General features: G+C 37.7%; 1 protein-coding gene across 1 annotated transcript in view; it reads right to left on the minus strand.

Annotated features, from left to right (window-relative positions):
* The window catches only part of LOC128986698 (putative ATP-dependent RNA helicase DHX57), a 37,905-nt gene that overhangs the window by 4,157 nt on the left and 20,643 nt on the right, over positions 1 to 13,105 (minus strand). The window contains exons 17-22 of the mRNA XM_054407188.1: positions 11,671 to 11,875; positions 3,269 to 3,386; positions 2,714 to 2,923; positions 1,589 to 1,765; positions 1,202 to 1,276; positions 787 to 945 (exon numbers count right to left, since the gene is read on the minus strand). Coding sequence (XP_054263163.1) covers positions 787 to 945; positions 1,202 to 1,276; positions 1,589 to 1,765; positions 2,714 to 2,923; positions 3,269 to 3,386; positions 11,671 to 11,875 — 944 coding nt within the window. The remainder of the gene's footprint in view (positions 1 to 786; positions 946 to 1,201; positions 1,277 to 1,588; positions 1,766 to 2,713; positions 2,924 to 3,268; positions 3,387 to 11,670; positions 11,876 to 13,105) is intronic.

Raw genomic sequence — 13,105 nt, forward strand, 5'->3', positions numbered from 1 at the left:
CATAGTTTGGAGTGACCAAAGGCTTTGGTTGTTTCAACTGTTTATGTATTAATTAATAGACAAAACTACAAACAAAATTATGATCAAAGACATGGTGTTGAATGGACATCAGATTCCCTTTGGGAGCGTAGGTTTGGGTCCTACCGACTGCGCCATGTATTAAGCTCATGAAAATCAGAACTTATTATGAAAGAATAATTTTGGTAAAAATATTTAATTAGTACAAATCAACTAGAAGTAAACAATAACAATTAACACAAATCTAGAATGACAATTGTCAGTAGAGCCAACCATTACAGCTCTCTATCCCCCCTCCTGAATTGTCTTCTTTCAGTTGGAATCAAACATCTTTGAAAGGATAAGTAAGATATACCACGCGAAAAGGGCTGACACAACACTCTAGTCCCATTTTGAACAAATATTATGTATTGTAAATGGGGTCATATAAAAACTCCTATCTAATTCATTGCAACTATTGCTTCTAAAGTTGGGCTCAAACTGTCATACATGTTCGTTTTGAGAAATTCAGAACATTTTCCCGAACATTTTTTATTTTATATGGATTTTACGGTAAAGCCACGTGGCTGATAAAGGTATGCAACACCTGACAGTCATCATTGGTATGGCATGTGACCTTTCCTTGTGTAACTATAAGCTTCTGGATTTCACTTTTCTCAAATAAGCTAACAAATCTTTAAAATAAAACCAAAATAGAGTGGTTTTATCTTAAACTTAACGATCCCCAGACAAGAGTCAATAGATTGAACAGTTAGTTGCTGTACTCACTGCATGGTTGTTGATGGTGAACATGATCCATCTGTCCTCAAGAGAGATTGTGAACATGCTGTTGCTCAACTCAACAGTGAGTTCATTGCTGCTGAACATCACCAAGGGAAGTACTGGGACCATTGTACAGTCTCTGATGAAGATCTTGGAGGTTTTTACCTGTAACAAATTACTTTTAAACTTAGGCCTATTCATAAATAAATTTTGTGATTCCTTAGCATCAAATACCTTGAATGTAGACACTTAAAACCGATAAACCAACATTGAAACCGATCCGTCCCTAGTTAAATAGAGATCACAGAGGTCTAACCAATACAAACATGAATTAAGAGAATCTTCCATAAAAAAATCATATGAACAATTGAACTAATTCATAGTTTACAGCAAAATAAATAAAAATTAACTCAGCACTCACCTTTTCTTGGAAGACAAGATATGGACTGGAGAAACGGCCTTGATTGTAATTCACAGAAGATGGATGAAGATGAACCTGAAAATGAACAACAAATAAAAACATTATCTTTTCTAATTGATCACTTAACTTAAAAGATTGTATACTGTCTTGACTACTTAAATATTAATTTCATTAGTAAATACTCAAACTTTCCATTTGATAACAAACAACACCGTCACATTTTCAATCCAGCACTCACATTCAAAAGCCAATTTTGCATTTAGTAAGTAACATTTTAAGATTAGCTGATTGTTATTTTTATTTATGATTTGGTTAGAGGAGAATAAATTCTAATGAACTGCTGCTCAAGTGTATGGGAAACAAAATTTTAAAAGAATTTTTACTTACATATCCGTCGCATTTGGTCTTGAATTTGAGGTCCTCAGGCTTTTGCTCCTTGGGTACAGCCCCTGAGATGCTGTGGGCGTAAAACTTTTCCGGGCTTAGCACCTTAACAATATTTGGGTACAGAGCCGCGCTGAGGAGGCCCGCTAACAGTTTATAATTTTCGCCATTGGCGTTAAGCTGCAAGTGAGAACAATTATGAGTAAATATTTTTACAATAGATGACATTGGAATGTTAACACTTAAAATAGCTTCAAGATTGCAAGAAGCTCATCTATATGCTGTGAATTCCTAGGAACACAAAAAAAGAAACAGGCCTCACACACTAGGAGTGATAAGTTTGTTAAGAACTTTTCCTTGTAAATGCCACATAATTCAATTTGTAATCACTGATAGGTGGAACCAATCAAAACACTTGTCACACTAGAACGATTTCATTAAAACTATAAGTGAACAATGAATAGAGTGAGATGCCTTGTGTAGCTTTGTACTGACTAAGATTGAGAATTTACATTGGGACAAAACAAAAGTGACAAAGATGCAGCCCCAGCCTACTGAAACAGCTGATGCACAAATTTATAATGGAGTCTCTGCACAATGTTATTACCATGGTAATAAGCCGGTCGGTGTGATATTCCTACACCCCCCCCCCTCTTGTCTTAGAAGAGGCTATGACATTTATCTAGGCCAGCTAGCTCTAGTTTCAAATCATCATAAAGCTACTGACCTTTTTAGCATCAAACCAACGAACAGCTTACTGATTACTGGTCGAGCACGATGACCAATTCAAGAATATTAAAAAAATCTATAAACAGTTCTTGTCAAGAAAACTATTACATATGTGGTGAAGAAGGTATATTCTAAGCCAGACAAGATTCATTGAAGACTACAGGGTGGCCGAAAAGTCCCTTTACACAATACTAGCTATTACCCACGGGATTCACCTCGTTTGACTTCATAAGTATTAAAAAAACTATTGATTGGTTAAGTTAAGCTAAAAAAAAAATTACAGTAATACAAACAAATAATCACACCAGATTTTAATACAGTAGTTATGCCTAATTGAAAGAATAACATACTCCCCCAGATGTGAATCCAGCCACTACTTACAGAAAGTTAACTACTTACCTCCTCCCCTGTGAGCTCTAATATCTTGTCTTCATTGCACCTTCTATTTTGGCCCCGGCAGTTATCCGGGACAAAGCCTATAGAAGCCAGATACTCCAGGAACTGTGACTTTATGCCGATCAAAGTCTGCATAGTGCGGACAGAGAGAAAGTTCTCGTTAGCGTACGTGTAACCGGCGTTTTTGCCGCTAGCTGCTGCTTTACGCCAGCCCTGTGGAATAGATATTATTATCACTTCTATTACATAATGACCATGTGAGATGGGGACACAACTGTATTTACAATTTCAATAATTATTGTTAAATCTTTCATATAGTAAGGTTCTAAGTAGTTCAGTAGCTCTTAAGTATGTCTAAATTTCAAGTGTAATCTATTCGTTACAGGCATCACTTTTGTGGAACAGAATGTTTAATTAATAAAGAATATAGAAAAACTCTAAAACAATTTTGATTTATATTTAATCTTTTCACTAACAGCCTCCATAGTAAAATATTTTTAATGACAATGTTTGGTAAGAATGAACGATCCAGTATGAGTGGTAGTAACGTCTACTTACATTGTATGCTCTCAGTATCGTAAAGTGATCACTGTTTGCTACCATGAATTCCTTCTTCTTCTTGTTTACCTCATCTTTCTTATCAAAGTGAAATTGGAAAGGTGATTTTTGAGAAAGGCTGAAATCAACATTGTGTAAATTTATTAGTCAACAATATCCTATTTGCTAATCAACACAAACTAGTACTAGGTGGCGTTCGCAGAGGCATCCACAAAATTGAGCGGAGTCATCAAGGGTTCTTATTATATTGTTTTTGTCATACTGCAGTAAAATCGGTCGTTTTTAATGCATGCGTCGCGGGTCGAAAATAGCATTTTTACTCTTTAGGGAGTAAAAATAGTTTTTAGCCTCTATGGAGTAAAATTCAGCTGTTGTCAACTCAGTTGTAAATATCTATTGTAAACGATTGCATGTATCGAAATATGTATCGATTCGTGCTTCGTAATCATTTTAACCTACAGTCTACAGTCTTCCCATAGCATTTTAGCATTGCAGATACATTAATCCATTCCCACACTCAACACTGCTCACCTTTACTACTTCGTTCACCACCCCCTACGTCGTGAACCTGGTTCCTTCTCTTCCCATAGCATTTTAGGATTACAGATATATTAATGCGATTGCCAAAGACAGTTCCCACACTCTGCACTGCAAGCCTTACTACTTCCTTCACCATTTCCTACGCCATAGACCTGTTTCCTTACCTTCTCATAGCGTTTAAGTATAAGATACATTTTATCTAACTGCCCAAACGGTTCCCCCACTCTGCACTGCCAGCCTTTACTAATTCCTTCACCATTTCCTACGTCGCGGGGCCTGTTTCCTTCCCTTCTCATAGCATTTTAGGATGGAAGATACATTAATCTAACTGCCACAGACGGTTCTCACACTATGGTCATACTTTACTACTTCTTAAGCCACTTCCTACATCGTGGACCTGTTTTCATCACTTTCCATAGCATTTTAGGATTGCAGATACCTTAACCCAATCGTCATAAACAGTTCCCACACTCCGAAAAGCTCGTCTTTACTACTTCCTTCACCAGTTCCTACGTCACGGACCTGTTTCCCTCCCTTTCCATTGCATTTTAGGATTGCAGATACCTTAACCCAATCGTCATAAACAGTTCCCACACTCCGAAAAGCTCGTCTTTACTTCTTCCTTCACCACTTCCTACGTCACGGACCTGTTTCACTTCCTTTCCATAGCATTATTGGATTGCAAATACCATTAATCTATTGGTGATAAAGAGATCCCACACTCTGGACAACTCGCCTTTACTACTTCCTTCACCACTTCCTACGTCGCGGACCTGTTTCCCTCCCTTTCCATAGCATCATAGGATTGCAAATACCTTAATCTAATGGTAATAAACAGATCACATACCCCGAACAGCTCACCTTTACTACTTCCTTCACCACTTCCTACGTCGCGGACCTGTTTCCCTCCCTTTCCATAGCATTTTAGGATTGCAGATACCTTAATCTAATCGTCATAAACAGTTTCCACACTCCGAAAAGCTTGTCTTTACTACTTCCTTCTCCACTTCCTACGTCACGGACCTGTTTCCCTCCCTTTCCATAGCATTTTAGAATTGCAGATACCTTTATCTAATCGTCATAAACAGTTCCCACACTCTGGACAACTCGCCTTTACTACTTCCTTCACCACTTCCTACGTCGCGGACCTGTTTCCCTCCCTTTCCTTAGCATTATTGGATTGCAAATACCTTAATCTATTGGTCATAAACAGATCCCACACTCCGAACAACTCGCCTTTACTACTTCCTTCACCACTTCCTACGTCTCGGACCTGTTTCCCTCCCTTCCCATAGCATTTTATGATTGCAGATACCTTAATCTAATCGTCATAAACAGTTCCCACACTCCGGACAGCTCACCTTTACTACTTCCTTCACCACTTCCTACGTCACGGACCTGTTTCCCTCCCTTTCCATAGCATTTTAGGAATGCAAATACCTTAATCTAATCGTCATAAACAGTTCCCAACCTCCGAAAAGCTCGTCTTTACTACCTCCTTCACCACTTCCTACGTCACGGACCTGTTTCCCTCCCTTTCCATAGCATTTTAGGAATGCAGATCTAATCGTCATAAACAGTTCCCACACTTCGGACAGCTCGCCTTTATTACCTCTTTCACCACTTCCTACGTCATGGACCTGTTTCCCTCCCTTTCCATAGCATTTTAGGATTGCAGATACCTTAATCTAATCGTCATAAACAGTTCCCACACTCCGAAAAGCTCGCCTTTACTACTTACTTCACCACTTCCTACGTCACGAACCTGTTTCCCTCCCTTTCCATAGCATTTTAGGATTGAAGATACCTTAATCTAATCGTCATAAACAGTTCCCACACTCCGGACAACTCGCCTTTACTACTTCCTTCACCACTTCCTACGTCGCGGACCTGTTTCCCTCCCTTTCCATAGCATCATAGGATTGCAAATACCTTAATCTAATGGTAATAAACAGATCACATACCCCGAACAGCTCACCTTTACTACTTCCTTCACCACTTCCTACGTCGCGGACCTGTTTCCCTCCCTTTCCATAGTATTTTAGGATTGCAGATACCTTAATCTAATCGTCATAAACAGTTTCCACACTCCGAAAAGCTCGTCTTTACTACTTCCTTCTCCACTTCCTACGTCATGGACCTGTTTCCCTCCCTTTCCATAGCATTTAAGAATTGCAGATACCTTAACCCAATCGTCATAAACAGTTCCCACACTCCGAAAAGCTCGTCTTTACTTCTTCCTTCACCACTTCCTACGTCACGGACCTGTTTCACTTCCTTTCCATAGCATTATTGGATTGCAAATACCTTAATCTAATGGTAATAAACAGATCACATACCCCGAACAGCTCACCTTTACTACTTCCTTCACCACTTCCTACGTCGCGGACCTGTTTCCCTCCCTTTCCATAGCATCATAGGATTGCAAATACCTTAATCTAATGGTAATAAACAGATCACATACCCCGAACAGTTCACCTTTACTACTTCCTTCACCACTTCCTACGTCGCGGACCTGTTTCCCTCCCTTTCCATAGCATTTTAGGATTGCAGATACCTTAATCTAATCGTCATAAACAGTTTCCACACTCCGAAAAGCTTGTCTTTACTACTTCCTTCTCCACTTCCTACGTCACGGACCTGTTTCCCTCCCTTTCCATAGCATTTTAGAATTGCAGATACCTTTATCTAATCGTCATAAACAGTTCCCACACTCTGGACAACTCGCCTTTACTACTTCCTTCACCACTTCCTACGTCGCGGACCTGTTTCCCTCCCTTTCCTTAGCATTATTGGATTGCAAATACCTTAATCTATTGGTCATAAACAGATCCCACACTCCGAACAACTCGCCTTTACTACTTCCTTCACCACTTCCTACGTCTCGGACCTGTTTCCCTCCCTTCCCATAGCATTTTATGATTGCAGATACCTTAATCTAATCGTCATAAACAGTTCCCACACTCCGGACAGCTCGTCTTTACTACTTCCTTCTCCACTTCCTACGTCATGGACCTGTTTCCCTCCCTTTCCATAGCATTTAAGAATTGCAGATACCTTAATCTAATCGTCATAAACAGTTCCCACACTCTGGACAACTCGCCTTTACTACTTCCTTCACCACTTCCTACGTCACGGACCTCAAGCTAGTGTCGTCATTTGATTATATTTACGATCCATACCGTTTCTGTTCTAATATCTGTGGAATAATGCTATCAGATATTTCTTTACCTACTGCATTCAAAAGTCAACAGCTGATCATATGTCTTTGTTTATGTGTCAAATATACTGCTTCCATAAGGATTACATTGAAACTTTGAGACCCAGTGGGGCGGATTCCTGAGAGACTTTTTTAACGCCATATAGATGTTGGCACTCACCGATATGGTCTTAATCACCATGCAAAATTTGAAAACGATTGATTCAGCCGTCTAGGAGGAGTTTGCGTATTACGAAATGCATAAGAGTCGACGTATGAGCTTCGCTCGCTTCGCTCGCTCCGCTCAATTATAATGATGAAATTACTATAGCGTCGTGATGATAGCTTACGGTCATGATGGCATTGTGATCAATGCACACATTGTAAAAGCCAATAATACTTTCTTACTACTGATAACTATATCAAAGGTGTTACAGGCCAAAATATAATCAAACTATGATACGTAGGCCTACAATGAGTTGTCATAATCATAATAATGAACAATAATTGAGTATAGTGTAATGATTAAATTAGGGGTGTGCGAGTATTCGAACATCGAGCTTTTTCGAGCCGAATAGGACGCTATTCGGCTCGGCTCGTGATTTTCAAAAAGTTCGAAATGTTCGAGCCGAATACTTATTGAACTAGCAAATAAAAATTAAATTAATAAATAAGGAACTAACTTTCATTTAAATTTACTCTCCTCCGTTTCATAATTGTGTCTTGATAAGCACGAACCTCAGCTCAGTCAAGACGCAATGATTATCGATCGTAATTTTGAGGAAACTACCACCTATCGCGTTGTCTTTCTAACACAACTATTCGTATCGTAATATACAACGCAGTGCGAGTGCGTGATTGGCTAAGTCGCTATGACGACACACGGTTACCGTGGCAACCTACAGTGCGCACTGAGCACTGCGCCTTGTGTGGGAGGGGAGATTATACCAACAAACTATTTCAGGAATTCTATTTTGGGACAGATGAAAGATAAGGAAGAAACAAAAAGTGGTCACGTGTGCAAATGTAGTGGGCGAGACAATAAGGCTGTAAACGAGTATCGTCGTGTCGTTGTTCCTTGTTTGTTTACTTTTTCAGATTCCTTATCAAACGCCCCTATCTGCTATCTCTCTTTCTCTCTCTCTCTCTCTAACAATGTACTGATTAAACAGATTGTGGTTGACGACTTTTCTACTTGTAAGTTTCCCTGCGGTTATTTTAGTTCAATCAATCCCGTAACCTTTCTATTGTTTATCAAAATAATTAATTAATGTGTTTTGTATTTTATTTCCTTTAAACCAACCCCTATTTACCATCTGTATTTTATAGAATAAAATGTTTGTTTATAAAGTTTGACTGGCCACACAATTTTGTACCTATTTTATTTAGTATAAAGTAACAGTTACTTTGAGGATTATATATATATATATACAGTAGAACGTCGATTATCCGAAGCCCGGTCATCCGAAACGTCGGTTAACCGAAAGGAAGAAAGAAGCAAAAATCAATAAAATCGCGCGCCAATCACGACTGGCCGTAGCGCTACGCCACCGCACGGCTGCTAAGTGGTGAAAGTCTAAATATAGCTCAAAGGTCTGACCCTCCCCCTTCCCCCCAAACCCCTACTTCATTCGCTGTTGTTATGCCCGCTCACTTCGAGGTCATTGCACAACCCCTTCCTCCCTTCTATTGTTTTTCATTGCCAGTCAGTCGCCGGCGACTGCTTTGAGTTGACCTATTCTGTTGTAACAGCTAAAAAAATAGGTTAGGACAACTACCTCTTGCTTATTTCTACACTGTAAAAATATTTGTATTAGGCCAGTATATTATCCAGTATTTCATGTAAACACAAGTTACATTTTAACGAATATTGATTTTTTACCAATTTAAACCAAACTCGACTTGAAACTGCTGAGTTAAAAAATAAGCTCGAGTTTCAAGGCCGTACTCGACTCGAACTCAAAATCTCAAGTACTCGCACATCTCTATAATTAATCAAATTTATATTATTGTACAGTATCCACAGATGCGAAATCGGCAAATCGCCACCGGCCGCTATCCCTTCCCGTTCCCCGTATTTTTCCCGTCAATGACCGGTTATCCGAACAACCCCAATCCCCAATTAATTTGGATAATCGACGTTCTACCAATAAGTGGCGGGTGCTGTAATGAGTGCTTTTTATTATCAAAATAAGTAATGAGTTATTAATTTTTGATTGTACATGGGTCATTGAATACCATAATGTGATGTAGTTTCCTATTTGTATCTTGCAAATAATAATAATTGATAGTTAATTCTGGAAATGAAAAATAGTGATCGCATTCATAAACCTGTTGTCAAAACAGCAACGAGGGTGTAAGGGTTTATTGTTTCAGACGCAAAGGTGTTTCAAGCACAAAGTGATGGGCCACCCGGATTGGGGGGGAGGGGGGCGGTGAGACTGTGTGAAGGGGAGGAAACTGGTTTTGGCTATTTATTGATTAGTTCGCCGACCCTTCTAGATGACAAAATTGAGTGACAGTGTTAAATCATCGTGTTCTGCATTTCATTTCTTGTTTACTTTGTGTGTTATTCTATTAATTCTAGTGCTTTGGTCTATTTCCTCTATATGTCAATTATATATTTTTTAATATATAAGTAAAACTTGTCTCTCCACCTTTTTGGATCCAAACCAACCATGTTCTTTTTTGATTAATAGGATTCATAAAACAAAAATATTTTGTGCATGGAAAACAACAAGAATAATCATGTGTTTTTAAATTTATTTTGTATTTATTTATCTATATAAATAAAATTAGAGTTTTGTCTGTACATTGCTTAGAATAATGAACTTTTTGGTTATTTTTACATTTCATAGGTCAGAGAAACCGAATCAAACCTTATCTCAATTTCTGTCTGTCTGTCTGTCTGTCTGTCTGTCTGTCTATCTGTCATTCTCTTGGTAACGCTAAAATACGCACTTTATTACAACTACTCCTCAATAACTATAGCACTGTCCCGCCTGAAACTTATTTTCCAAATACTATACATATATGAGATGGTTTTAGACGTATTTCATCGAATATGAGACAGTTAGATATTTAACAGTAAACCCTTGAAAATCAAGTTTTTGTCGATTTTTGACGTGGAATTTCTGGAAGCCCATGTTAACCTTATGAGAAATGAAATTATTGAATCTTAACAGCTGTTTCAATTAAACAAGTTGGTTCTGTTCTGTGATGTTCAATAGCATTAAAGTTACAAGGATTACCAACAGGGTGCAGCACTAGCACTATTATTTCTTTTACATTTATGACAACAGCTAATTTGCCTGGAGGCGAGTGAGCGTAGCGAACGAGCTAACCTGAAGGCAAGTGAGCGTAGCGAACGAGCTAACCTGAAGGAAAGTGAGCGCAGCGAACGAGCTCCAACATACAGGTGAGTGAGCGTAGCGAACGAACTTCAACCAGGACGTGATTGAGCCATGCAAACGAGATCAGATAGTAAAAATAAAAGTAAGCCTACCGTTATAGGATCGACCGGCAGACACAGAGGTAATTTAACCTTTTATTGATTGTCATACCGATCCGGAACAACAAAAAACAACATAAAATGAAGCTATGTATAATAGTTTGGCCAGCATATCTTAAAATATGCAAACCAACTGCTGTTCTTTATATAAGAAGGTTTCAACTGAATATTATAAGATCCCCGTGCGTAGAACGGGTACACAGCTAGTACAAAATAGAATTAAATATTCATAGTAGTTATAATATACATATGTAATCGACTTGCTAGTTGTTTTGTCGTCATTCAAGGTCGCGTTGCTGTTCTGTTATGAAAGACAATCTGATTTTCTCAGTTTGCACTGCATATCTCTTCAGGCCTTCAATCGATATCCTTTTATTTCTTGCATCTTCATTTAGTTCAGTTCAGTTCTTATCGTGATTATCTACTATTTGATGTCTTGACAATTCTCAATGTTTTTAAACATATTAAAATAACATTGTGTTTATTTAAAAATTGACTGAACATTATTATTATTATGCACTTTTTTAAGAAAAAAAAGTTTAATAATTAAGATAAGGTTACGCTAGGAAAAGCTCGGCTCGAAAAAGCTCGAGCTCGAACATTTTTTAAAAAGCTCGGCTCGGCTCGGCTCAAGGTTGAAAATCACTATTCGCACACCCCTAGATTAAATTAATAAAAACAAAAGAGTTTTTAACCAACTAAAAAGGTCTATTAAATGGTTTGCAGAGCATTTTTATCTTAAAAAATATTTCAATGCATTTGAGATTCACTGGTATTAAAAAATGTGACTGTAGAAGGGCCAAATATTAAGTAAATCTTTATTCCTATTTCTTAGACTTTTACTGGCATTTTATTGGATGATTTTACCACAAATCCATAGTCACAAAGTATTAAGAAATATATATCGTCAGTAGGTCTATCAAGGGTTTCTTGGGATTATCAAATGATAATATTGAAGTTGATCTATCCCTATTTCTAAGGTTTAACCGCAAAATTCATGGCTTATTCCAGAAATTTCATGGTTTCAGTTTAAAAAGACACAACTTTTTGTTTGTGAGAAAACTTCAAGCAGATAATGTAAAATTTTCAGAAGATATCCATAAAAATGTACATGTATCGTACATTCCCCATTATCATAACATGGGATATTACCTGGCTGCTATTGTGAGCACCGAGTCCAGACAGCTAAACATGGCTCCGTAAAGCAACAGTTTGCCGATCCTCACGTCTACAGGGAGCGCTGCCAGATGTTGTCCGAGAGGAGTCAGGTTCTCAGCCCTGTCCAGAGCTCCTACATGCACCAGTCTTGTGATAGCACCAGTGATGCTCTCTTCTGTCGGCGGCTCCAGCACCTCTCCTGTAAACATTTCAACCTTCACATTCTAGGACACAAGGGTCTAGCTCAGAACCAAATTACAAATTACTTAGGCCTATAGGTTCACAGTGTTACCACTTAGATAAAATCCATTGGTGGTTGGTGGGATTTGAACCCGGGACCTCAGGGACTGAAGTCCTGCATACTACCACCAAATCAGCTTACTCCAACTTTTTGGTAGGGTGATTGGTTAAGTCGTGGAAGTTTTTGTTGATGGAAGAGAGGAACACAGCAAAATACTAACACATGTATTGAAAAAAAATGTTTTACAACAAAGTATTTGCAAACACACCCAGCATTTTTGTGAATCATGTTTTGCAAAATTGTATAGCATTTTGGTGGAGTGAATATCAATATTGTAATTTATTGTACAATACTCAATATTGTAATTCAACCTCCGAGGTTATCGACTGATAGGAATATCTGACTATTAATCATAATTTCTACTTGACTTCTAGATGCACAAGACTCTACAGTAAAAAAAACCTTAAGTTTGGCATTTTAGTTGTAAAGTTTTAACAATGGTCAAGGTATTGCACAGGGCCACAAAAAATTCAAACAAAATTGCCTTATTTGATGGAATGGAGATGATTAAAATTATGATGCTTTGCAAATGTTCATTATAAAACTCTAAGTTATACAGGGTGATTGATATAAGTGTGCCAGCCGTTTTATTCGAAAACTATATGAGATATCAAAAAAAGTTAAATGGTAAGTGCCTTGGATTTTTTATTAAAAAAATTATAGTCGAATCAAAAAAATTATTTTAGCCGCCGTTTTTCCAATATGGCCGCCAACTTTGATTTTTCTTATGGAACACCCTGTATTTTATGATGTATTCTAATAGAAAAAGTAATTTTAAGACAATTTTATTCTTGTGATTTTTTTCATAAACCTAACCGTTTCAAAGATAATAATGGTTTAAGTTGTGAAATTATGAATGGTTTTCGAACCAAACAGCTGGCATGCTTGCTTAGGCCTTTATCGAAACTCTTTCTCATGCAGAAATTTCAAAACTTTAACCATTATTATCTTTGAAACGGTTAGGTTTATGAAAAAAATCATAAGAATAAAATCGTCTTAAAATTACTTTTTCTACCAGAATACATCATAAAATACAGGGTGTTCCAAAAGAAAAATCTAAGTTGGCGGCCATATTGGAAAAATGGCGGCTAAAATAATTTTTTTGACTTGACTATAATTTTTTAAATA

This window comes from Macrosteles quadrilineatus, unplaced genomic scaffold (assembly GCF_028750875.1).
Source record: "Macrosteles quadrilineatus isolate MER2022 unplaced genomic scaffold, UCM_ALF_1.0 Scaffold_2__2_contigs__length_208266976, whole genome shotgun sequence".
Lineage (NCBI taxonomy): Eukaryota > Metazoa > Arthropoda > Insecta > Hemiptera > Cicadellidae > Macrosteles > Macrosteles quadrilineatus.